Genomic DNA, 25,947 nt, shown 5'->3' on the forward strand with positions numbered 1-25,947 from the left:
TAATTATTGGTAACTTTTTACCAAGGTTGATATTAGAAATTCATTTGTTTAAATTCCTAGTTATCTAAAATTCCCAGTGAAATGTATAAATAACTAAAAATAGTGAAAATTTGGTATTTGTACTGGAAATGAGGCAAAAGACCATACATACACCAAAAGTTTTAAGGAATTTCCACCACACTGATTTAAAGAGACAAGACTGAGAGCTGGGTCTAACAAGAGTAAATGAGATAACAGGAGGCGCTCAAAATCAATTTATTCAAGGGAAGGATATAGTTTAAAGTGGTAGAGAGCATGATTAGCATGCACAAGGTCCTGGGTTCAATCCCCAGTACCTACTCCAAAAAAAGTACGTAAATAAATAAACATAATTACCTCCCTCCTCCCAAAAAACAAAAGAAATAAACTTAATTTTAAAAATAGCTTAAAAACCTATTTATTCAATAAATGAGTAATATAAAGTCAGGGAAAACAAGCACACAGACATGGGAGGTTCACCAGGTATCAGGTCCCCCTAAGCTCCATGGCTACCACAGCGGTCAATCCTCCTTTACATTTCAGCTAGTTGTCCTGATGATAAAACCGAATAAATACTACTCCCACAAGAGGAAAAAAAGCGTAAAAATACTAGCCACTACGATAGTTAAGCCTCTAGCCATGTCTCCTCCAATTGTAGCTTTTTAATCTTCCTAAGTTACTGACCACTTAATGTGGCCAAGTAAAACAATGGAAATCCAAGAGCAATAATTCTCATTTCATTAAGACTATGGCATTTTTTAGAGTGACCCATTGATCTCTACTAGAATCCACCCCCAACTTATCATTATAAACAAATATAAATTCTTTTCTCCCACTTTTCTTTCTTTTTTTTTAAGTGAAAGCAAGTTTATTTAGAGAGATACACACTCCGTAGACAGAGAGCAGTCAGCCTCACTCAGAAGGGAAAATGGCTTAGGACACACACACTCCACAGACAGAGTGCAGGCCATCTCAGAAGGTGAGTGCCACAGAGTGAGAGCGACCTCTCCTGCTTTTCTAAAAAGAAAAAGATAAACAGTACTAAAGTATTTATGCAAATACTAAAAGATTGAGTAGTTCAAAGAAATTATCCAAGGAAGCAAATAAATGCCCTCCTATTGGAAAACACACACACACACACACAGCACAACTGTCCCTGGCAAAGTCTATTAACAATTCCCAGGGAATCTGGGCAATAAAATAAAGTCCAACCGTTTTTCCTTCTTCTTTTGGGCTTAGTCTGGTTTCCCTTCCTCATAGTGGGCCGCATGCAGGGGCTTTGCCCCACCCCAGCCCTTCAGACCACAGTTCCTAGTGCAGAACGGCTGCCCCCATACTTCTGCTCAGGGACCGTGTGCAGGAGCACTGCCACCAACACCACAATTCAAGATGGCAGCGGCACTGAGAGCTGGCGCATGAGCAGCGCAGCTCTGCCAGTCCCGCGAGAACTCTGCCTCCTCCCTATCCCGCTGAGGAGAGCCCTATAAACCAGCCCCGCCCACAGCCTGCCAGGGAAAGCTTGTATTCCAGAGTGAGCTTGTGCCTCTCCATTCTCTGATCAGAGAATGAAGCTTTCCTTTGCTTCTGAACTGAATTTGGTTTCTTTCACTGGCTCGAATGACACTGGGCAGAATGACCCTTGTCAGGCACCAACTCAGGAGGGTAAAACACAAGTATGTGACTCATCACTTTTTTAAACTTCACTCATTTCATCGATTGAATTATGCTCTAAGAAGACTCAGATGAACCAGGTATGGCTCCCAGCCTCAAAAACCCTTTATACAGACAGGAAATGTCTTGTTTATTACTGAGCACAATTCACTAATGGTTCATTTTATCATCTGGTGATGAAATTGGCTTTGCAATTTTACGTTCTCCCTCTTACATAGCTGTCCCTTTATGGACTCATTGCCATGGCCCTGGTTTGTATTTTTATTTCCTGAACTACTGAAATAGCTCCAAGGTACTCCTTATTTCCAACCATATCATTCTTAATTCTTTTCTCCTGATCATCCACCCCGTGGCACAAATGAATCCCAATTTCCTATAGAATTAAATTATATTTTTACAATATTTTTTTCAAGGTTCTTTAAAAAACATGTAATTTCTTCTGTCTTACCACTCTATCCCTCCCCATTATCCTGTACATGAAACAGAGCCTCTAGCTAAATGAATCTATCATCATCTTCTGAGCAGGATTTGTACTCATTTCTGTACCTCCCTACCCCATGTATTTCCAACAGTAGAGCCTCTGCCTCATGCAGTTTATCCTTCAGACACCCATTGCAGAATATTATGCAATGTTAACCATGATATTTTCCTGACCATCCTAGCAATAAGTCACAGATGTCATATAATGTAGAGCTGAAAGGGCCCTAAAAGTTTCTATCCCAGTGATTCTCAAACAGTGGTTGTCAAACTTCTAATGAGACATGATGTACATAAAGATGGATCCTCATAAATCTAGGGGAATTCATTTTTCTTCAGTTCTTTTGTATGCAGGATTCTCTTTCTGACTCACTAAGTGCAGGATTTGGATTCTGCCTCACGTCTTTCTGACCACAACTAAGTATCTCTATTTTAAAGAATGGAACAGACTTTTATCAATTTTATTTGTATTTTATAATTACCACAATTAAGGGAAGAGCAAACCTTTAAACCACTAATGTAGGCAGTCTAGACATGGTCATTAAATTTAAATTTACTTTAAATTAACATTTTACTTCCTTAGTCTTACTAATCACATTTCAAAGGTTTAACAACTATATGTGACTAGTGGCTACTGTACTGGGCAGTGCAGATAAAGAATATTTTTTAAATCACAAAATCTTATATTGGATGGCATCTGATGGAAGAACCCCCCTAGACTGCCCACATTAAGCTGAGGACTAACTGATGCTGCTTTTGAAGTCCTCAAGAATCCTCATGGAGCCTGCACCTGGGAGCTAAGGGTAACACAATCTGAGGTTTGAGACCCAAAGATCAAGTGGAAGGAGACCTATGTTCTTTCCCACAAATCTTAAAAAATGATATTCCCTGAACTTTCTTCCAAAGTAGCAGCAGTCATGTGGATGGATACAGAACAACAACTTTTGAACACCCCACCCCTTGTCAAGAAAAGGGTATGAGGCCAGCTTTACCCTGGTCCAAATACAAATCCCTGATGAAATAGGGCCAATGTCACATGAATATGGGTCATCTGATCCCACTCTGAGAGCCCTTAAGGATCTTGAAGTTATATAAATATGATAAAAAAAAATGGAATCCTAAAATCTATAAAGGAGAGGGGAAATTTAGCAACCCCGATTAGTCCCTCTGGAAAATGGATGTAGGCTAAGAGACTCAGAAGAAAGGCTACCTTATATCAGAGCCACCTGCATGTGCTATCCTAGGGTGTCCTAACACTACAGGTCATAATGTCTTCTGCTGCTTGTTTGATGGACTTGGAATTAAATCTTCATCCTTACTGCAGGATCCACTAAACAAACCAGCTTGGATTGCTGTATTCCTTTGATCCTTGAGTGCCCTTTGTTGTTAAACAATCTCTAAGGAACCATATGGTCTCACTTCTGTAGACTCTACTCCCTCTTACATTATCTCCAGGGTCTCTTTGCCCTTGCAATGGACTCACTCACAACACTTGATTTTCCTTTTTATTTCTGACAGCTTGCTCTAATTTTTACTGCAGTTTACTCTTTCATGATTGTAAATCCACCCAAAGCCTATACCTAAACTCCATTGCTTTAATCAATAAATGAAATCCTTTTTGACATGGATCATACATGGAAAACAAGTGTTAGCATTTACAATGATTCTTAGGCTCTTTGATATTTTTTCCCCATGTTTGGATTTCTCAGAATTTACAGCCTCTAGAATTACAAGTAGGGCAGCCTCTCTGACTCTGTATTTGGGCTGTATTATACAGTGCTAGCTCTGCTGGAAGTTCAGTTACATTTCCTGGCTCAATTGGTCTTGGGTCATTCCAGAATCTCTAAAATCACTCTATGCCTCCATTTTGGCCTAATATGGTCTGTAACACTTCATGCTCAGGTCAGCCCAAATTATACTTCCTTCCACTTACAGAAATTCTACAATTCTCTCAAAGACCATTTCAAGGCTCTTTTCTATGTGAAACCTTCCTTAACTGCCTACAAACATTGTAGATTTCCTGCATATCTGATCTCTTATAACTGCATTTATTTGCACACATTTATTGATATGCTAATAGTTCTCCCCAATTTCTTGAAGGCAAGGGCTCATTTATTCATTTCCTCAGTCTTCCAACCTTTATAAAACTGTGTAAAAGCCACTCACCTAGATGCTAAAGGTACAACAGGTAAATAAGTTCCTATTATAGATCTGAAGAGCCCATAATTTATAGAGGAGTAAAGAGTAAAAGTACAAAATACACTTAATTGAATAACTCAGTGATGACTACAGAAGTGTGGAAGCACTTTGATTGTTATAATTATGATGTAAATAAAAGGCTCTGGATGGTAAAGAGGTGGTATTTAAAATTGTATTTTCAAGAAAGGACAAATAAACTTTAGGGTCATATGAAGTATAAGGATCAGTCAGGTTTTGGGGTGGGGGTGACAGGACTTAGCATGAAAGAGAGACAGATGTTTGTATAGAGAAGGATGGCTTGTTGCAAGAAAAAACAAAGTGAGTAGAGAGAGAAGGAAAAAGGTAGTATGTAGAATGAAAATGATCATGGGAAGAACAAATTTAATTGATACACAAATTTAGATTACCATGAAAACATTCAATTCCATTCATGTTCAGAGGAGGAGTTAAGTGATATAACAGTGGACAAAGAACATCATTTAATTTCATAAATTAGAGTTGACTAGAAAGTGCAGGGACTATAGGGAGAGAACCCTCTAGAAAAATTAATGCAACCAGTATTAATGAGCCAAAGTTCTTTTACAGCAAAATAAATGTATATTCAAAGGACACATTAAGAACTTTTTAATATACTCTTCTATTTTTTCAGTTCTCTTATTTTTAAAGCACATAAGGATCTACTTCATTTAGAAGGTGGGAATTCCTTCAACCTTTTACCTTTTTGTAGATGAGTCCAATTACAGCTGTCTTAATTTTTGCTGAAGCGAGCATGTTAAAACGTTGATATTGCTGAAGGATCAGAGTTTGCAAAACAACAACAATGAAAAGCGCCAAAGCATAACCGTAGCCACTCCAGCCAAAATTGGGGCCGTGTTCGCAGAAAATGATCATTTGCCTGAATGTCATATGCAAATGGAGAAAAGGGAAGAAATGTTAAACATCTGAAGTAGTTGAATGTTTATGGGAATTAAGTGCTGTCAAAATGTTACACACACGAGCGCACACACACATACGTGCACGCACGCACACAAACACTCTTGCCTGTTCTTTGTCCCTACTGGCCCAATTTGGCATCCTTCCCCCCTTTATTTTCACTCAAGCATTACATAATAAAGTAAAGTCAACGATTATTTTCATTGGCTTGTAGGTAGAAGGCTAGTTGGTAGAAGGTTAATTTCTAGTTTTCATACGCTAATCTCATCAATTAGTTAATTGTTCTGTTCTAACTTCATCATGAAAGTTGAGACATTTAAAATTTCTCTTTTTTTCCCAAAACCAAGCATTTTGTGAAATATAGGGAAACATGACAATTAGAACTTAAGCAGGGAATCTCTTAACATGGCAAACAGACACTTTTTTTAAAGGCCTGAATTGTATCTCACTTCTTCTTATTATTTTTATCCATATGCAATTTCCCTTTCCTCTACCTTTACTAACTTCCTCTTAAGTTTGGTGACAACACAGTCATCATGATTAAGGTCAATGCTGGGTACAGCCAGATAACCAGGCTGGTCCTAGCCATAACTCTCTTGGTTGCTTATTGTCCCACACTATAAACACTGATTAAAACTCAGAATGCCTGATGTCCACTGTTAATAACATTATACAGGTGCTCCCAACCTTTTAAAAACTGCATCTGTGACTAAAAATAATAATTTTAAAAAACTACATATACTCTACATAATGGTGGAAACAACTTTGATATATACTCTGAGATACCACAAATTACTATGTCATTTATTTTGCAGGCTTTGTTCTTGGTCTACTTAAATAGTTCCTCTTACTTGGTAAGTAAAAGGTGTAATATTAGATATTTTAGAAATGTACCCTTCCCGCTTTGAACTTTGGAGGTGCACAAATATGCTTTGTCATTGTGAACAGACACTTTGAGTGAACTTAACAGGTTATTAGAACCAGAAGGAAACCATATGTGATTAGGCAAGACTATTCCTAATTTTTCCTAAGAAAAATGAATTTAAAAACTCATTTTTAATGTGAATTTATATTTTTAAAGTAGAAAATAAAAAAATAAATGGCTAAGCTTTGATCTATTTTATTAACAGCTTGGACAGCTAACGGATGAACAGTTAAAAGTAATTCGTGTTGCCTGAAATGCTTTATCAAACAAGTACTTCAAAAAATTACCTTTATTAAAATTGTACCTTGGAACCAAATATATACCAATGTCTCTAAAAATCCTATTAAAACTTCTAGTCATTGAAAATTCCTATTTTGAGTATTATACATTTTCAATGACACTAGTGAGCTATTTGACATAAAAACATACACAACAAGAGGTTCTATATTTTTAGTTGATCTTCATCAGATGCCATTCATTAGGAAACCAAATTACTTTTACAAAAGCAACTTACTAAAAACTTTCTTGGTTTCAGAATTAAATTTCCTGAAAGAGGAGCACTGCTCTTCTTACTGTGGATGTATCTGTCAGTGAGACATTTTCCTTTCTCATAAAGTCAAACAACTAGATGACTATCACCAGGTATTAATATGGAAATACTAAAAATATTTCCAGAAAATACTATAAATAATATGTGATCAGGGCATGGTAAAGACCACAAATCTATATTCATGACATCTGATGTAAATACTCATTTTTTTGTTTGACTGACACTAGAATAAAATCCATGTAAGTGGGAAAAAAGAATAAGCACCACAGTCAACAAAAAACACATTTCTTCTACTAGTAAATTAATGAAAGTATTATTTTTATATGCTTGGTTATTACACATGAGACATGACAATGCATTCTCATCCTTGAAGATAGTCCTCTCCAGTAACTTTTCTATATATATATATATATATATATATATATATATATATATATATATATATATATATATATATATCTCAAAACTAGCTATTAAAATTAGTTCCCCTCAAGCTCAAATTATGATCATACAAATTCATAAAATTCTTTCTTGTAACTCAGTTGTCCCTCAATGTGGGTATTTTAAGCTTATCCAGCTACTCTAGAATGAGTGTTTCTTGGAAAAGCGTAACTTGGATAAGCCCACTTATTCACTATTTCATTCAGGAAATGTGTTTGACTTCTATTTGCCAGGCTCTGTGCTAGGAGCTAAAGTCACAAAGATTGAATAACATAAAATCCCTTACCTATGGAGGCAGAGTTCATAGTCTACTCAGGGAGAAAGACATGTCAACTGACTCATTTCAGTGCAATATTAAAATGACTGTTTTGCACATATGCTCAAGCTAGTGTGTTATAAAAGTATGTGACAAAATTAAGGAGACCATTCTCTACCCTACAGCCAAGGACTTAGCAATTCTTTAGAACCCCATAGACTGCAAATTTTGGGAGAATATGGAGACACTGAATTGCCATGACCTATAGCTATTTTAGGAAAGACAGTGGTTCTCCAATGAGCTTCTTGAGCAGTAGTCATTGGCAGATGGAAATCAGAGCATGACTAAGAATGGTTAGGAATCCCTTGCTACTCATTTTGATTTTGAAACTAACTCCCGTCCTTTTGGATCTGAGCTGACTTAAGGACTTGCTTGACCAAAATAATATGGCTAAAGTGACATTCTGATATTTCCAAGCCTAGGTCATAAAAAGACTTGCCTAAGCTTCTCGGAATGAGAAAAGGAAAAGGTGAATGGGGTGAAGCCCAGAGGGAAAGAAGCATAAGCTTCAGAAAGTCCTCTCTTGGTAGAGTCACAGAGAACATACTTAATTCCCCCAGCAACAAGCTGTGGCAAATACGTGAAATCTTATCTACCAGGGAAGCCCTTCAAAGATTCAGCATGCAGGGCACCCTTTTCCTAACACACACCAAAATCCCAAACTCCCTGAAGGAAAGCAGATATCCAGCATGGATCATATTGATTGTACAAACAATCTGGACATACTGATCCACTCATCAGTTAGGGTTGTGAAGACCGTCCTGAAATCCAAGTTCCAATCACCAGCCAAAGCCCCCACCCCACGAGCAGGCCTTCCAAAAGATACAGTCAGATCTGCGATTTTAATTCTTTTCTGCAAAATGGCTAATACATATTTCAAATTTAGCAAATTCCACTCCCTACTCTACTCTTTCCTGAGCCTTCTATACCTCAGTAAACGGTAACTCATTTACCTTGTGACTTAAACAAACATTATGAAGGTATCCTTGACACCTTTCTTCATCTCTCAACCTACATTCAATCCATAAGTGGACTGTGTTGACTCTACCTTTAAAATAAAGCCCAAATCCGACCACTTATCACCTTCACCACGCAGTTGAAGCTGCCGTTGACTTTTGCCTGGATTATCTTTATCTTCCAACAGTTGTTCCTTCTTCCACTCTTGGTCCTCTTTACTTTATTCTCCACACAGAAGCTGGGGTGATTCCTGAAAAACTGAGGTCTCATCATACCAATCTATGCTCAAAATCTTCCAAAGACTTACACAGAGTAAAATCCAGTATCCTCATCACATTCCACAAGGCCCTTCAAAAACCTTCTTACCCCACAAACCTTTCTGACCTCAGTCTCATCACTTCCTCTCAGCTTCTCTGCTCCAGCCTCACTTGGCTCCTATGGGTCCTCAGACACCAAGCACACTACTGCCTCAGGGTGTTAGCCCTCTTTGCTCTTCCTCTTTACAACAGATATGGCCTTGGCTTCTTCTCTAACTTCCTTTGGAACTTGGCTCAAATGTCATCTTATAACCAATGTCTCACACAGAACACCTCACACAGAACAGCAACTTCCAACTCCCCAGGCCGGCATTCCTTTTACCCCCTTACCTGGCTGTACGTTTTTTCCCCCTTAGCACTGATTAGCTCTTAATATCATTCATATTTAGTCATTTGTTTATTATTTATCTCTCCCTTCTAAGTGTCATCAGAACAGGGGCTTTTTGACTTTTACTCTATCCTCACAGTCTACTTAGAATAGTGTTTGGCATGTAGCAGGTGCTTAATAAACGTTGGATAAATATGTGTCTGGATATTATTTGGGGTTCAGACAACTCAGGATTAATTCTATTTTCATGAATTAAATTGTTCTTAAAGACTCCAACAACTTGGAAATACAGTCAAAACAAAAAAAATATATAATTATATATTAAATATATTATGATATAAATACATAATTAAAAACATGTTTCCTTGTGTTTCCTTCATATGATAATTAGAGGTAAGGAAATATCCCCTTGAAAGAGATGGCATACAGTCAAGGATTCAGTTTCATTGTCTGCTTGTGAATCCTTACAAATAGATACTATGGAAATACTAGTTCTATAGTGTTCTATAGATAAATTCTTAAAAGTTTTCTTTAAATGTGTCTATGTATACATATAAATACACACACATGCATATATTTACTTATATTTACATATTATTACCTTAGCTGATAAAGCACAATTCCCAAAAGACCCACAGCTAAGAAAAATAGTGAAGGTATGAATCATTTCATTTTCATAGCATATACTGAAGCCAGATTGACTGGATTTGAATCATAACTCTGCATTTTTTGGCTGTGTGGCCTTAGGCAAATTATTCAAATTTCTTTGTCTGTTTCAGCATTGTGATACTGGGTATAATATTACTTCCTATGTCAGGATTGTCGTAAAGATTTAAGAAGATAATTAATATAAAGATTTTAAAACACTGCTTAGCACATGTCTGGTTTTAGCAATTACTCACTATATTACCATAATTCACACTCATATTTGCAGGGAAGCCTAACAGAACGCTTGTATCCTAAATAAAATTTGTAATAAGAAACTTCCCCCACCCTTTCTTACTACAAGTTTTACAGTGAAAAATGTGCTTATCATTTACCCATGGGAAGGAAAAAAAAAAACTTCAACTTACTTCATTATGAGTGGACAAGTGAAGGACAAAATAACAGCAAACACTTTGAATAAAGCAACCTGAATCAGGACGAACTTAAAGGTGTTCCACAATGCACACAGTAGAGATGGTTTCCTGGTATGTGTCTCTTTATGAAACGATGACTACATAATTGAAGAAAATAAAAACAATGAGAAAATAGTCCAGAATGAAGACATAAAATAGATATAAGCTAACCATAAAATTAGTAAGGCAATCCAAAAATAATAAAGCAACAAGAAAGGAATAAATTTGGTTGAACTTGAACATATGACCCATATCATTGGTATGGAATGTCTCCAGACCACTTGGTGTTACTTGTATCATGTAACATAAATGGAAAAAGAAATAGTTGTATTTTATCACTCTTGTGAGTTTTGAAACTGTTTCAATAAAAGTTTTTATATTCAAATTACATTTTCTTTTGGGGAAGTCTAAAGATATGTGTGTAGATGCAATGCTGGATGTGAAGTACTTATTTCTGCCCAATAAACTTTGGCCTTGGCCACTACATTTCTTCCTCTGACCAGTAGACATAAAGCTCTAAGATATAGAAACCATCTTTGCCACAACAGATGAGAAAAGATATTGGTGAGCAGCCAAAGATTATATACATATCAACACTTTTGCTCCTGAATTTTGAAAGGAAGGGATGATGAGTAATTTGATGACAGAAATTAGCTACAATAACAACTAATTGTACTTATGGAGATGGCTTGTTATTTCACATATTAAAGGGATTTTTCTATATTAATAATAATAATAATAATAATAATAATAATAATAATAATAATAATAATAATAATAATAATATTTCATATTGGAACAAGCTTATTTCATTTTAGTCAGTAATTAAGTACTAAGTATTTAACAATTAATTACCTTTACTTTTTGCCTCTCTTGATTCCTTAAAACTTCCTTCCTCCACTGTTTTTCAAAGATGGGACACACGGTATAGGAGGAATCACTTTCATTTAGTTCAAAAAGATCTTCTCTTTCCAAAGGTTTCTTATAGCCTAAAATAATTATTCTAAAAATGAAAGAATAAGGTAAACAATTCAGCAAAATCAACAATAAAGTTAAAACTAATTTGCATGCATTTTTTTCATAGCTTGATTTATAAATTATCTTATTGATCAGGTTGCAATGACTAGACTGTGTGTTTGAAAAATCATACAACTTTATCTTGAAGTTCAATAATGTATAATCATTATTCACAGCTTTTAAAAGGGCTGTTTAGACGTCCAATTATTCAGTGAAACACTTACTTCATTTAATCATCTCATCTTGGAGGTACCAACATACCCTGCCTTCTTTACTAAAATTTAAATAGCTAATTTTCACAGAAACCCACACTGCCTTTTTAGGCTTGTATCAGAAGAGAAATAAATCCATCCTCTGCACCTGCAACTTCTCCTATTCAACTGGGGTTTTATATGCCCTTTGACACTTGACTTTACAGATTGTCCAACTAGATGTAGAGTCCCTGTATCTGCCCCATAAACTAGGGCCTCAGCCATGAGACTTACTTTGACCAATAGAATATGAGCCAATGTGACAATGCCATTTCTGAGTTGATGCCTTAAGGAGTATGGCAACTTACTGCCAGCCTCTTAGTACCTCCACTCTCCTCCATTCAAAGAGCTTGTCCAGAGTACATAGTGAATAATTATGCAAGAACAATGGGTCTAAACTGGGACTGGCCCTGGCAAACTAAGATGCATGGTCTAGTCATACTACAAATGTTATTGTGACAGACAATGAATTATCCTTACCCTACAGCCAAGACAATGAATTATCCTTACCCTACAGCCATCCCTTCTGCCTGAGCATCTTCCTACTAGCCAACATTTGATATTTTTTCAGTTGAAAATCTCTTGAACTCAGAGTATGTCCTTATTCCAGCCACAAAGTTAATGAATTATAATTGGCCTAAACCAGTCCTGGTACTCTCATTAACTTTTGCCTGGCATTGAGAATATAACTCAGTTATGGCTAAGGAAATCTAAACGAAAATCAGCCAAGAAGAACTTTCTTTTTTCAAAAGAAAGCATAAAACTTCAAGAGGAGAAGTTTTTGCCTTCCTTTTCCAGCCTTTTCCTCCTTCCTGTCTGTACTGAAGACATAATGGTTGTGCAACAGAGAAGCCATCTTTGCCACTACGGGTGACAAGCCAAATAACAAGGATGGGGAGTGGAAAGAGAGAAAAGGCCTGGGTCTTTGATAACATTTCTGAGATAGTTCACCAGCCTATTCTCAGCCTTCTTCTCAATAACATAAGAAAATAAACACCTACTTGTTTAACTATTATTATTAGGCTATTCTGTTGCTTGAAGCCAAACACACCCCTGAGTGATGTAGCTCAGATATACTCAGTTCATGAGCTTGATGACATGACTTGCTTAGTAAGAAATTAAACCCCCATTTAAACCTGGGCCTTCTGACTGTATAGCTTCAGTTCTTTCCATTTTAAGTATATTAGCCCAAGAGACCGTGACAAAATATTACACTACTCCAAACTGGAATTGTTTTGTTGTCATTGTTACTGAACAGTATGAATTGATTGACCCTGGGATGGATTTAAACCCTGTGGAAACCAGATTCAATTTTACTTTTATTATACTACCTAATGTCATATTACAATTCATATTTAACAAAAAGGCTTAAACATAATAAGAAAGGGACTTCAGTAATCATGTTTCTGTTGACTCAATATGCTGGACATTTTCCTGCAGTGCACTTTTAAAACCATCTTAAGCAATAACCTACTTTTATGTCACATTAAGTCTTTCTATTCCATTCCACAAAATAAATATTCATTTTCAAAATAAGATTGCATTGATTTTCACAAAAGCATTTTTAATAACATTTACTGCCTCAGCATTTTGAGTTAGAACTGTGCAAAACTCAGCGGTTTTAGTTCACGGGAATAAGTGATCCCTGGCTTTCATGCTGAGTCTCCAAATAATGCAGCATCTAAAAGTGACACTTAAGCTGAATTGATTGTGATGTACATGGGCTTGGTTATTTAACTCCTGTGACTTCCCTTTTCCCAGGTGTGTACTTCCGCCTTCTCTTTTGCTCTCTTCTGGTCTTGCTTTTACGCATAAGTATTCAGGAAAAAAGGAAGTGGTGCTTCTTTAAATCAACTGATGAAGCAGCTTTTTGGAAGCCTAGGACCAAGAGTTGACCCTTCCAATGAGTGAAATGTATGTAGCATGCAGCAGGTCCCATAAACTTGTGGACCTTAGTCCTAAAGCAATTATAAAGGTACATACGTGCATCTTGTGATTTTTAGACAGATATTTCTTTTCTAAGGGCATTCACTTAAATCACCTTGATCCTCACAACTCTCCAAAGCATGTGGAGCAAGATTAATTTGTTGTTTTTATAGGTCATTAAGAACAGAAACTCTAGGGACTGGTCACAGGGTTTTAAATACGCTATAAACCAGTGCTAATTTAACCAAAGGCAGACAATGTGGTTAAGTGTAATATTTCTACTCTGTCTTCGATTTTGTTACATTAGGGAGAATTTTGAGTGTATTTAACATTAACAAGTATGCATGAATATCTCATCCAACTGATGTTAAGGGTAGTAAATTGGTAGCAGTTGGCTGGGAGGATGAGATGAAATGCAACTTGTGTAGATGAGTAATAACTGAATACTTGGAAAGTATAGACATGTAGTCACATAATCGCTTTCATTGTTGCTAATCACCTCTTTAAACATTTCTGGAAATGAGTGAGTGTATAATAGGAAAAGGCAAGAAGTCAATCTGTACAACAATTGTGGGATAGGACAAAGTCAGGTAATGTACAACTCTTATTAATATGTGAAGAAAAGATAGGAGAGATTGAATAGTGTATCCCTAGTTAAAATAATCATTCAACTGTGACCTATAAAAACTTTATCTAGATTTTTACATGTATGTCAAGGGGATTATTCTATGACCATGATTATTATACACTGATGACAGATTATATTTGCTAATAAAGCCTTCATAATTAGTTGATCATCAAAATAATCTTGAGAGCTACTGCCTTAGGAATTAAGGCTCATAAGCATATAATTTCCTAATTATTTGTGTCATCTGAGCACATTTTGATTGAATTATTCATATAATTATGGGAGCTTGAATTTAGCCTAAGAATAATTTCTGACTTTATTCTGTTACTCAAAATACAGATCTGAGAACACAATTAACCACTGTCTTCAAACATTCTCTTAAACAATAGCTATATTTCAACATCAGTTGTTTGAACAGCAGATAAGAAAGCACATTAGATTCATGCCAATGACAATTTCAGATAATGGCATGCCTCGAAAATATTTCCAATCTAGTTCTGAGATGTTAACTTTAAACAGAAAATAAGTGTGATATTCAAAAATTAGAGCTTTCTAGTTGTTTGAGCTAAGATACGGACTTTAAGACACTGAGTTGCCAAATTTTAAAATTTGCTGTTTTATCTTGCTTATTAAATAATTTCAACTCCTTACTTTAGGCCTCCTAAAATGGTGTCTGTAATATTTAACAAAAATGCATATAGTTTTTATAGTTTAATAATAAAAGCTTTTAAAATATATTTACTTATTTGCATCATTTAAATTCCATGATATACTGTAACTTAAACGTACAGTCCCAAAATTTTAAAGCCAGTGTAGACATCACTCTTTCTCTCAAATCATGAATGAGAGAGAACTCAGATTTGGAAAACGTAATCTATACATATACAAATTTGAAAAATCAAATTCATTAAATGTAAATAGCCCCTGTTTACATAACCTTTTTTTTTTTCTGGTGTGTTACTTAATGTAGCATAATGGTGTAAAATTTTTGTCATTGTCTTTAAGTGATTCCTAGATTTGTGTAACTTGGAATGCTTATCATAATTCAACCTCTTCTGCCCAATTATTTGCTCATCAAGTATGTCAGTTTCCTACTTCAGCAGCTTTCATAAAAATCACCAATCATCTTTCCATTGCCAAGTTCAATGGAAAATGCTCAGTTCTTATTTCAGTTTATCCCTTTTCAATATTTGGCCCTATTGGTCACTTTATTTTTCTCCTATTTTGACAGTCTCCCTACCTTTCAATCACACTCTTTCCTTGGTTTGTCTCTTCCATTCTGAATTCTTAGCTTCCTTTGGAGATTCGCCCTCTTCTAGCTGTTTAAATACTGAGGATGCCCAATATACTGTCTGCTCATCCTATTCAATAAGCTCTTCTTCTGGATGATCTCAATCATACTCATGGCTTCAGCTACTTATCTACAGTCAATGACTCAAGTCCATATCCATAAGCTTGAGACCTACATACCCAACACCTGCTAGACATTTTTTATGGGGATGAGTCAGGCATGGGAAATTGAAACTTCTCCAGACTAAACTCACAATTTTTCACAACACTTAAACCTCACAGTTTTCTGAGCTAGAAACTGAGATTTATTCAACACTTCCTCCAGTTCCTCACTTCCGCATCCAATCAACTCTCTCTTAAATAGGTCTTGCATCTGTCCCTTCCTCTTCCTCATCTCTATCATTACCATAGTTCAGACTGCAACCGTAAATCTACCAGGATACCTGAAGAGCTTCCTAACCCCTCTCTGTCCCCATTTTCATCTCCTACATATCATACCCACAGAATTGCAAAGGTGATTTTCTCAGGTGTAAACAGGATGTCACTATCCATTCAAAATTCTTCAGTGGCTTCCCACTATCTTCAGTATCCTAGAGAACTCTTTCTGATCTGTCCATCCAGCTTGATCTCTTGCACACCAACACTCTCTCCTGCTTCCATGGTTTGCATATGGGATTTGCTAACTTGGAATGCCACTTGACTCACCCCTACACATTTTAAATGTTGGGTTAAAGCATTAATTATTTGCGAAATATTCCCCAACTGTGCCAACATGGTTACATGACACTCCTGAAAATTGTGTTTCTCTATCACACTTACATTGCCTTTTGCCTTTTTAACTAATTGATGGTGAACTTTTTAATCTTTCTAATTCTACCATGAATTCCTGGAAGACAGGATCTAGGTCATTTATCTCTTGTATTTTTAAAGGTTAGCATAATGTAGGGCATATAGTATACAACCACCCTTTTTTTATTTAAATGATTCATCTACTCTTGAGAACATATTTAGAGATCAAATTAGGCAATTTTGTTTCTACCAAAAGAAGAGCATGGGGCATTAAGTTAAGATGATAAATTTAGTTTCATATTATCATAAAATTTTTGTTATAGGAGAAAAGAAATACATTTCTAAAGAAAGCTTTTGAGCCTATAAAATTAGAAAAAAAAATCAACTTTCCTCACTTAATATGATTTAATTCTTGCATTAAAACCTTCATCACACATTATAGATGAATTGTTCAGTGAGATAAACCACATTATATGTCTTGCTTACAAAAATGATTGTGTATGTGTTCTAATAGTAGGACACGTAAGTATATATGAGAGTATTTCCAGTAAAGAGTAGAATAACAAAGCAAAACAAAACAAACAAAAAAAGCATGAAACAGGGACGCAAAAAAACTATCTTCTAACATCAAGTCAGTGTGCCTCTACCGGTGTACCAACGGACAAGTTACTTCCTCTCCCTAAGCCTCAATTTTTGTCATTTGTAAATGCCTATCTCATAAGACTTAGGGGAGAATTAAATGAAGTAGTATATATAAAATGATTAGAAGATACTTGATGGTAAAAGAATTATATATATTTTTGCTTTCCCCTAGTGCTAACAGGGATACAAATTCTATGAAAGAATATTGCAGGAGTATTAGTAGTCTTCTCTGTGGATGTTATTATATGTGCTGTATGTACTAGCATGTTACCATATGTAACTCCTCTGCAATAAATCATACAAGAAAAAAATCCTTACAAGGTTATTTTGTACAAATATTCATGCCTAGATTAAAGGAATGATATTTAGCTGTCATTTCTCTTGGAATCTTCCTCAGTGTAATATGCCAAAAGCAAATTGATAAAATGCCTACCTGCTAAACCAGGAATATGTCATCTTACTGAAGAATGATGCATTTTTCTCTGGACTGCATTTCTAAAAAGAAAAAAATATATAACAAGTAATGTATGAAGAAAATGCCTTTATTTTACATTTGAAATGTCTTTGTCAGCAAGTAGAAAAGTAAACATGAAATCATTTGTGTTTCAGCTATGTTGATATCATGATCTTTAAGGAATACAATTAAAATATTCTTGAATAGTGGTTGCACTAGAGGAATTTTAAGATTTCTCCTAACATTTATGCCTGTTTACATAGCAAGAAACCATGTAGAAAAGGAAAATTATTTTACAAATGTCTATTACTGTCTCTATACACACACATCTATCTATGTACATATGTAGTTCCTTGAATTATATGACCATGTATATATGTATATGCATATATATATACACATATAAGCTAAATTTAAACATTTTAATTGTTAAATTAAAAATATTTTGTCTTCTGAAAAAATAGAAAAATGAAGGACTTTAATAGGCATTTAGTTTACTTCCTTCTGTGTGTTTAATTGCATAATTTGTATAAATGTATAAATACATGCATAATTATATATTTATCACAATTACATAGTATTTGGGGAGGTAATAATATTTCCATAGAATTCTTCCCATTGACCTAGTGAGTTCAACCAAGAGAACAGATGTTTAAAAGGGAAAGCCTCAAAAGTAATAATTTTACATTTTCAAAGGTCAGCATCAATCTTTGTACTTTAAAAATTTCAGTTGATCACAGCATTAAATTTCATCCTTAGAAATTGTTCCGTATTTAACAATTTTTGCATTGATCCCCTCTAAACCAGTTCTGAGTTCATATTCAAGAAGTGTTTACCAAATTTTTACAAATTCTGATTCTAGAAGCAATGCATGAAACAAAATTTCATCCTGTACAGCAAAATGTCCTGGCTGTAGAAGAGAAAGCAGGACACTCACTCCAAATCTATTCTCTCAGTCACAGCAAGTGACGTGCTATAAATCACTAAATACATATGGACATATTTAGTAGGTATAGCATATTTAGTAGGGATTATATTTAGTATATATGCACAGTTGACCCTTGAACAGCTCGGGTTTGAACTGCATGGGTCCACTTACATTTGAATTTTTTTCAGTAATAAATACTACAGTACTGCATGGTTGATTGAACCCCCAGAAAAGAAACTTTGGATTTGGAGGACCTCCGTATACAGGCCAAGTATAAATTATATGCAGATTTTCGACTTCAAGGCGGCTAGGCACCATAATCTCTATGTTATTCAAGGTCAACTGTAATTTAACTAATTGGTATCTATCTTTATATAACTGTTTCAAGAAGTAAACACTGTGACAAAAGTAAAACATTTATCACATGGCGGCCCCAAACAACCAAATATATGAACTATAATATCTTAGCTCTTATTACCAAACACATTATTTGGAAAATAAGTACATATATTAGTGGGGAAAATGTTCTGAAAATTTTCTGGGAATTAGTAGGCATCCCATAAACATGCCTTAACATTCATGGCTTATGGGCAATTTTCATTTGAGTGCTAGTCTTGTTATTTCTGAATTATGATGGAGGAGCAAGAAGTTTAGACCGTGGAACCACAGCATGGCCTGGGTCCAAGATTTAGTGAACTGTGCTGCTCTCAGTCTTCCTTGGGTTCAACCTTGGGATGTGGCCTCTTGCGGATATGATTTGTGTGATGCTACAGTTAACAATACCCCATAGCCCCTAATTTCAGGAGCTTCCTTTGTGAGTATTAGAGGAGGGTTCTGGGAACAGAGGAGGAAGCTATGGGCAAGTGGCAGTCCAAGCTGATGGAGAAGGGAAAACGTCTAGTTAGCAAATGAACTTATGTTTCTTAATCATTTATTACGTGCCAGATTATGTACTAAGTATTTCATTAAATACAACATGTCTTTGTGGTGGGACTATTACTGTCATCCCCACTTTACAGAAGAGGAAACTAAGGCACAGAGTCAAAACAAAAAACAAAAAAACTTGTCCAAGATCCTCCAACTAAGAAGAGACTAGATCGAATCTGGTAAATTCATTCTACCTTACAGACGTAATTCCACACTCTCTTAACTCTGCCTATTACATGTTTGATGCTACTTAGAAATACCGTTCCCCTTGTCCACATCCTTGTACTTCTCTTCTCCTGGTTAAATCTTACTTGTGCTTCAATCCTGTTTAGGATTTATTGCCTTTGGTAATTCCTCCCCTCCCAACCCAACCACCAAGATTCTGGTTCTGCGTTACCACAGCAATCTCAGCATACTCTTCAAGGAGGAATTAAAGGCTCTTCAGATCTGTCCTCACTGAATTTACCCTCACTCTTACCTGACTATCCAACCGTTTACCTACAGGTGCTTCCCTCCTGCTAGACTTAGTTTCTCCAGAGGACAGAAACTAGGTTTGATTTATTTTTATATTTAGAGGGCCTAGTTCATAACATGTTCTGGATGAATGAATGTATGATGAATCAATGTTAATTACTGCCAATAAAAATGTTTTAGAGGTTTTCTATTCATAGGTCACTATGCCATCCCCAGAAACTCAATCAGAAAGTCATGGTTTTGGTTTATAGGTTAGATTGGGATTTTATCTGAGACCTAGTATGTCAAAAATACAAAGTCTCAGCAATGAAATGTATTCATACAAGGCTTTCAACATACTTTGAAGGCATCAACTTTTTTTTTTAAACTTGACATCAAAGAAATTACAAATAGAAAATGCAATTAAAACGAATATTTTCAATCTTATCTACATGGATTCTTGCTTGGTCTGTAAAGCTATCCAGATTGAGTAACAGTCAAGGAAATGAACGTTGTCAGAATCGTAGAGGAAGAGCCCACTGGAATTTGGGGTGAGGGAACTATTTGAGTTGTATAATTTCCCACAAGTCTGTAACTCACTGCCTTTGGCTACCTCTGCAGTTAGACTAATTATGTTAAACCAGCTCACCTGATTAAGCCTGCCATCTCTATAGTGTGAGGTAAAAACAGTGCAATGCCCTGCTGGGGCTCTTGTACACTTTCAAGGGACTTACCTTTACTCTATAGGCTTAAAAGGGTACTTTACACATAATTTGTCTTACTTTTAAAGAAATTTATAGTTCAATATGTAATAAGAAGAATAGCTGTCAAATTTATTTGACGCTTGGAGTTAGTAACAAAAGCCAGAATTTGAACAAGATCCCCTGAATCTGAAATCTTTTTTTTTTTTTTTTAGAACTACAAAACTTGTCTTAAGGGCTATTTCTAAGACCTGGTCTTGTATAACGATGAGAAGTAAAACAAATGGAAATTTTATTAGGAAAATCTGTTCCCGATACACAAGGCAGGCTCATTTCCCTGAACTACTGCCTTAGCATCTGACTTCTATTGTGGAAGAAGCACGTGTTATCACGGGGGCGGGGAGCGGGTGGGGGGGGAGGGGAGCGGGGGCGGAGCAAGGCACAGTTATGAGTCCGCAGTTTCTGGATTTGCCCCCACCTCGGTGTCCCATACCGTCAGTTAGCACACAGAAGTGTTACTTATCCCGAATCTCTCCTGTGGTTTTTATGGGCTCTATCACTGCTTGTGGAATTTCATTCCAACTTCTACTCCTTTGGTGATGTCAGGTCCATTCATTCTTTTCTCAGATGTTTGTTTCTATTTATGGGGGAGTCAATTATCCCTTCAAAGATGCCTCTTTCCTCCAGCAGCCACCGCGACTGAGGTCTTGATGGCTCAAGTTTCACACCATCCTGGGGAGTGTTCTCAGCTCTCCCTACTGTGTGTGTGTGTGTGTGTGTGTGTGTGTGTGTGTGTGTGTGTGTCCGTGCTGTCTGTGGGTGATTACTACGAAAGCAGGTGTAAGACATCAGTTGACATTTCAGGGTCTGGACAGCCAGTTCTTCCTACTTCCCTTTCGCCGTCCCCCCACCCCACAGCAACCCCAATTGGCCAGAAAATCCCCCCCGCCTCTCCCCTCCCGCTCCGGACCGAGCAGTTTTACCTGCGCCTGGGGGCCCCGGGGGAGCCGCGCGTAGGAGATGCTGGCGCCCCACCTCCTCAGGCTGGAAAACATGGTCCGCGCGGACGCCGGCGACAGGAAGCGCAGGGGTGCCGCGGCTGTCACCTCTCTTGGCAGGGGACCGTCAGTCCGGGGCCTGGAAGGTGGGAGGACGCGAGCACCAGCCCTGGAGAGTCAGCTGTGGCCCTGCCCTCAGCCAGCCCTTCCTGTGAGCGCCCTGGGCGGCGGCCGGGAAGGAAGGGGAAAGGGGAGGAGGAGGCGCCGTGGGAAGAAGTGGGACCTTATGTGAAGTCCAAAGATCTCTGCCTTTCGGGGTGTTTGCACTTGACTTAACAGTTCTCACTCCTCAGTTTCCAGGGTTGCTCTGTTTCCCTTTGTAATAAAAGCACAAAACTCTTTCCTCCTTGGGTTTACCTTTATATGTTTGCAAACAGAATGTCAACACTGCCCACGCCCCAACAGAAAACTGTTAAGGACAACAGGTGTCAGTAAAATTTTACAGAATAATTTTATTGCCAGGGCTTTAAAAATTAAGAAACTAATGAAATGCTTCCCTTAGTACTAGAAAACAATAAAAAGTTTTACTCTTCAAATTGACTGTAAAGCTATGTAATAAATGGAAAAACTTCCTAGGAACTAGGATGAGCAAAGACCTAAATGAAATACATGACATATAAAGGGGGGTATGAAAATTAAGGATGGCATTTTGACTTTTGATAAATATTGTTGGATAATGAACCTTGTATATAAAGAAGCACTGGTGTGTGGAACAAATCACTTTCCAAGAGATGTGTCATTGGTCTGATGAAATATTTTGTTTCAATTCACCTGGAACCTGAAATAAGAGAAGAGGGAGTAATTTTAAGAATTCTGAGTAATGAGGATAAGGATAAGGTAATGTGATGGTTTTACAGGATGAGTATTATGTTTCAGGACCAAGGAAACTGCTGTCTACCTCTTAAAATTAATGTCAGAGGTAGATAGAAAGAAGTGAATATTTAGGACAAAAAAGGTCAGCATCCTGGAGAAACGGGCTCAGAGATGGTACTTAGGGGGAGTTTTGGCCTGCCCACAGAATGGGTCAAACTGAGGAACGAAAAATGCTCCTTAAATGAGGATTAGACCTCATGCAATTAAAGTACTGGATAATGTTTAGAACGCATTTTATTTGGCTCTTTTCTTTTTTTCAAATCTTATTTGTCTGGCCCTACGCAAAGAGGAAGTTGTAGATTTCACTTTAAAATAAATGTCTGTGAGGAAATGTGTGTGAGGAATGGAGGCTGCAGTTCAGGACTTAAAAACTTTGTCTCACTTCTTCTAGAACTTTTCACAAATTCACATTCCAATCTGGGTACATCTTCTTTGCAGCCTCAGCCTGAGGGCCCCTTTCCCCATCTGCACTTTTAAACTATTCATTCTGTGGATTCTAGGTGAAAAAGGCAATGTTTTCTTATAGAGATTGTTCCTACTTTTTCAGATAAAAGGAAAGAAGGAACTTGAGTCAGTACCCTAGAGGGGGAAGCCAAGGAGAAGAAAAGGCCTAAAAATAGCTCAGGCTCTAAACTCAACACATAAGACATTTCAACACATTAAGTCCTCCTATTGGACTTAATCCCCTCAGGAAAGGGTGGTTCTAGCAACTGGAAACAGATTTTCATGAATACTCAGCTCTTTAAAGATGCTCATTTGAAAAGATACATGTGCCCCAATGTTCATAGCAGTACTGTTTACAATAGCCAAGACATGGAAGCAAGCTAAATGTCTTTTGACAGATGACTGGATTAAAAAGTTGTGGTATATTTATACAGTGGAATACTACTCAGCCATAAAAAATGATAAAATAATGACATTTGCAGCAACATGGATGGACCTGGAGATTATCATTCTAAGTGAATTAAGCCAGAAAAAGAAAGAAAAATACCATATGATACCGTATGATATCACTCATGTGGAATATAAAAAAAAAAGAAAGACACAAATGAACTTATTTATGAAACAGAAACAGACTCACAGACATAGAAAATAAACTTATGGTTACTGAGAGGAAAGGAAGTGGGAAGGGACAAATTGGGAGATCAAGATTTACAGATACTAACTAATATATAAGTAAATAAAATAGATATACAAGTATCTTCTGTATAGCACCAGGAACAATATTCAATATTTTGTAGTAACCTATAATGAAAAAGAATATGAAAACAAATATATGTATGTATATGTATAACTGAAACATTATGCTACACACCAGAAATTGACACAACATTGTAAACTGACTATACTTCAATTTGAAAAAAAAGACTAAAAAAATGAAAAATAAATAAAGATGCCCAGCTCCTTGATTGGTGAGGAGAGAGGAATCCTTAAGGTAATTTAATAGCAGAAGTTAGAAAGGGCTATGGGTGCATTAGAGAACTGGAGAGATGGAGCCCTGATCCAAAGGGATTGAAGGAAACATCTCTGGGAGCTCCACAAAATTATATTTTAATGTCAAGTTTCTCCAGAAGGAGATAGAAGATGCCAATGAAAGAGAAGTAATGAGTTTTTGTTTTGTTTTGTTTTGTTGTGAGAAAGAAATTTAAGTTTTTATTGCTTCAAGGCTTAGTTAAGGAAAAAATCTGTGAAATACTCAGATTTGTCTAAGGAACAGAAAGTATTACACAAAAGGATCCTGACATAAACAAAACCTTACCACAAAATTAGCATTCTGACTCACTGAATTCTCATGCTAGCTGAATTGGGAAATAAACATTTCCTTTTCCAGCAAAAAGAAAATCAGAGAGGTAGATAAAAGGGGCTCAGGGATCTAGTAACGAGTGGAGGGTATTTTATGTCAATTTTTTAGGTTTCTGGAAGGTACATCAGTAGGGTTCTTATCCTTCCAGGGATTCGGCCCCACTGTCCAAGGTTTGTAGGCACCACACTCCACCCTTTCGTGTGGAGGACAGCCTCATAGACCAGGGTCAGAATCTCTGAGACTGATTAAAAGTAACGCTAAAAGAGCTACCTGTTTCCCATATAGTTATCTGGGCGTGTGGTTGTCACCACGGCAGAGAGGGGACAATTCTTTTCTTCAAGGTGATTGTTGGTTATGTCTTTATGGGGGCTGGGGAATGGAAAAGATGTTGTTTTCTTCGCTCTTGTTAACCTCGGTATTAAAAATTGAAATAACACTTTTCAGTTCATGGCATACTATCATCATTTTGTGAAAGACCTTTTTTTATTTTATTTTGTGGTATTTCTATTTCCCCACCTTCCAATCCATTTTCCCCCCTCCCATAAGTCACTTATCTGGAGTAGCAAATAAGTATCTTTTCAATCCAAATTCTACACTTTACTGAGACACTTCTTTTTTTAAAAAAAATGTATTATTTATTTATTATTGTATTACTTAATTATTTTATTAGAGGAGCTACTGGGGGTTGAACCCAGGACCTTGTGCATGCTAAGCATGAGCTCTACCACTCGAGCTAAACCCTCAATAGGTACTTCTTTATCCTTGAAAACTCTATGGTGCTGTTTTGTGTGTTTTATAAATATATACAAATGATATTTTCCTGTAACATTAATTGCAGTACACGTCCTTCCCTCCTTCCTCCCATATTTTTAAACTTAACATTATTTGTTGAACATCTACCCATGTGAGGCTATGCAATATTTGCCCATTATTCCTGACTGCTGCATGATGCTTTGTTCTATGCAAATACCAAACTTCCCAGGAACTGCAGTGGAACTGAGCACACTGACTCTAAGGTAAGGCTGCAGGTGCAAATCTAGCACCACTATTTACCAGCAAATCATTAACACCTCCGGGCTCCCTTTCCCATCTGCAAAATGAATAGTAGTTTATTGTCAGGACTGAGATTCAGTCATGTAATAAGTAAAGCATTTAGAACATCAAGGGTGCACGGTAAATACTGCATAAATTATTACGATGATTATTACTTAGCTAGTCACCTAGTGGACAACGTGTAGGTTGACTCCAGCTTTCTGCTCATGGTCAGTCCTGTGAGAACTCCTCTTCAGAGGACTGACACTGCATTTTTCTTAGATCGACTCTTCTCAACTTGTTTGAATGTGGGACTTCTTTACATTCTTGAAAATCATTGAGAAGTACCCAGGTAACTTCTTTTGTGTGTGGAGTAGCTCTATTGATATTTGATATTTAATTAGAAATTAAAATTTTACATGTAAAAATATTTACTTACTGACTTGTTTATTTAAAGATAAACAATGACAAACCCATAACATATTTTCACAAATTCCAGAAATTAAAAACAAAGATTGTGGGGTTCTTGGGATATAGTCTGAATCCACCATGTCACAGAGGAGGTGGCCAGGCCAGGAGAAAATTCAATGATTTTCCCAACATTACAGCTATAAGGAAAACCGGGGGAAAACAGATTTTCTTGGGTCCAGGATTCTTTCTGTTTTTTTCCATTACATCAATCTGATACCCTTTCATCTTGCCTTAAATACTGACTGATTTACAAACGTAAAGGAGAAGCTGCAAAGTCTGCTCCGTGTTATACTAACAGAGTCATACGATTTATTTGTGATCATTTTTGTTGCGATAACAAAGTTGTACTCACACGACTTAGCAAAAAAGGAATTTCCAAACATTTTCCAAAAAATGTCTTCAAATCTCCACTGCATTTTGCTGAATGCCGTTCTTTATTTAATTATACTATTT

General features: G+C 36.5%; 1 protein-coding gene across 2 annotated transcripts in view; it reads right to left on the bottom strand.

Moving 5' to 3' along the window:
* The window catches only part of LOC105073298 (multidrug resistance-associated protein 1-like), an 80,224-nt gene extending 58,680 nt beyond the window's left edge, over nucleotides 1-21,544 (bottom strand). The window contains exons 1-5 of one of the 2 annotated variants that reach the window (XM_045520839.2): nucleotides 21,240-21,544; nucleotides 17,227-17,288; nucleotides 11,106-11,253; nucleotides 10,206-10,348; nucleotides 5,083-5,260 (exon numbers count right to left, since the gene is read on the bottom strand). In XM_045520839.2, coding sequence (XP_045376795.2) covers nucleotides 5,083-5,260; nucleotides 10,206-10,348; nucleotides 11,106-11,253; nucleotides 17,227-17,288; nucleotides 21,240-21,311 — 603 coding nt within the window. In that variant the 5' untranslated portion in view covers nucleotides 21,312-21,544. The remainder of the gene's footprint in view (nucleotides 1-5,082; nucleotides 5,261-10,205; nucleotides 10,349-11,105; nucleotides 11,254-17,226; nucleotides 17,289-21,239) is intronic. The other variant, XM_010960521.3, reaches the window with a different exon arrangement.
* Between the last annotated feature and the right edge of the window lie 4,403 nt (nucleotides 21,545-25,947).

Source organism: Camelus bactrianus, chromosome 1 (assembly GCF_048773025.1).
Source record: "Camelus bactrianus isolate YW-2024 breed Bactrian camel chromosome 1, ASM4877302v1, whole genome shotgun sequence".
NCBI lineage: Eukaryota > Metazoa > Chordata > Mammalia > Artiodactyla > Camelidae > Camelus > Camelus bactrianus.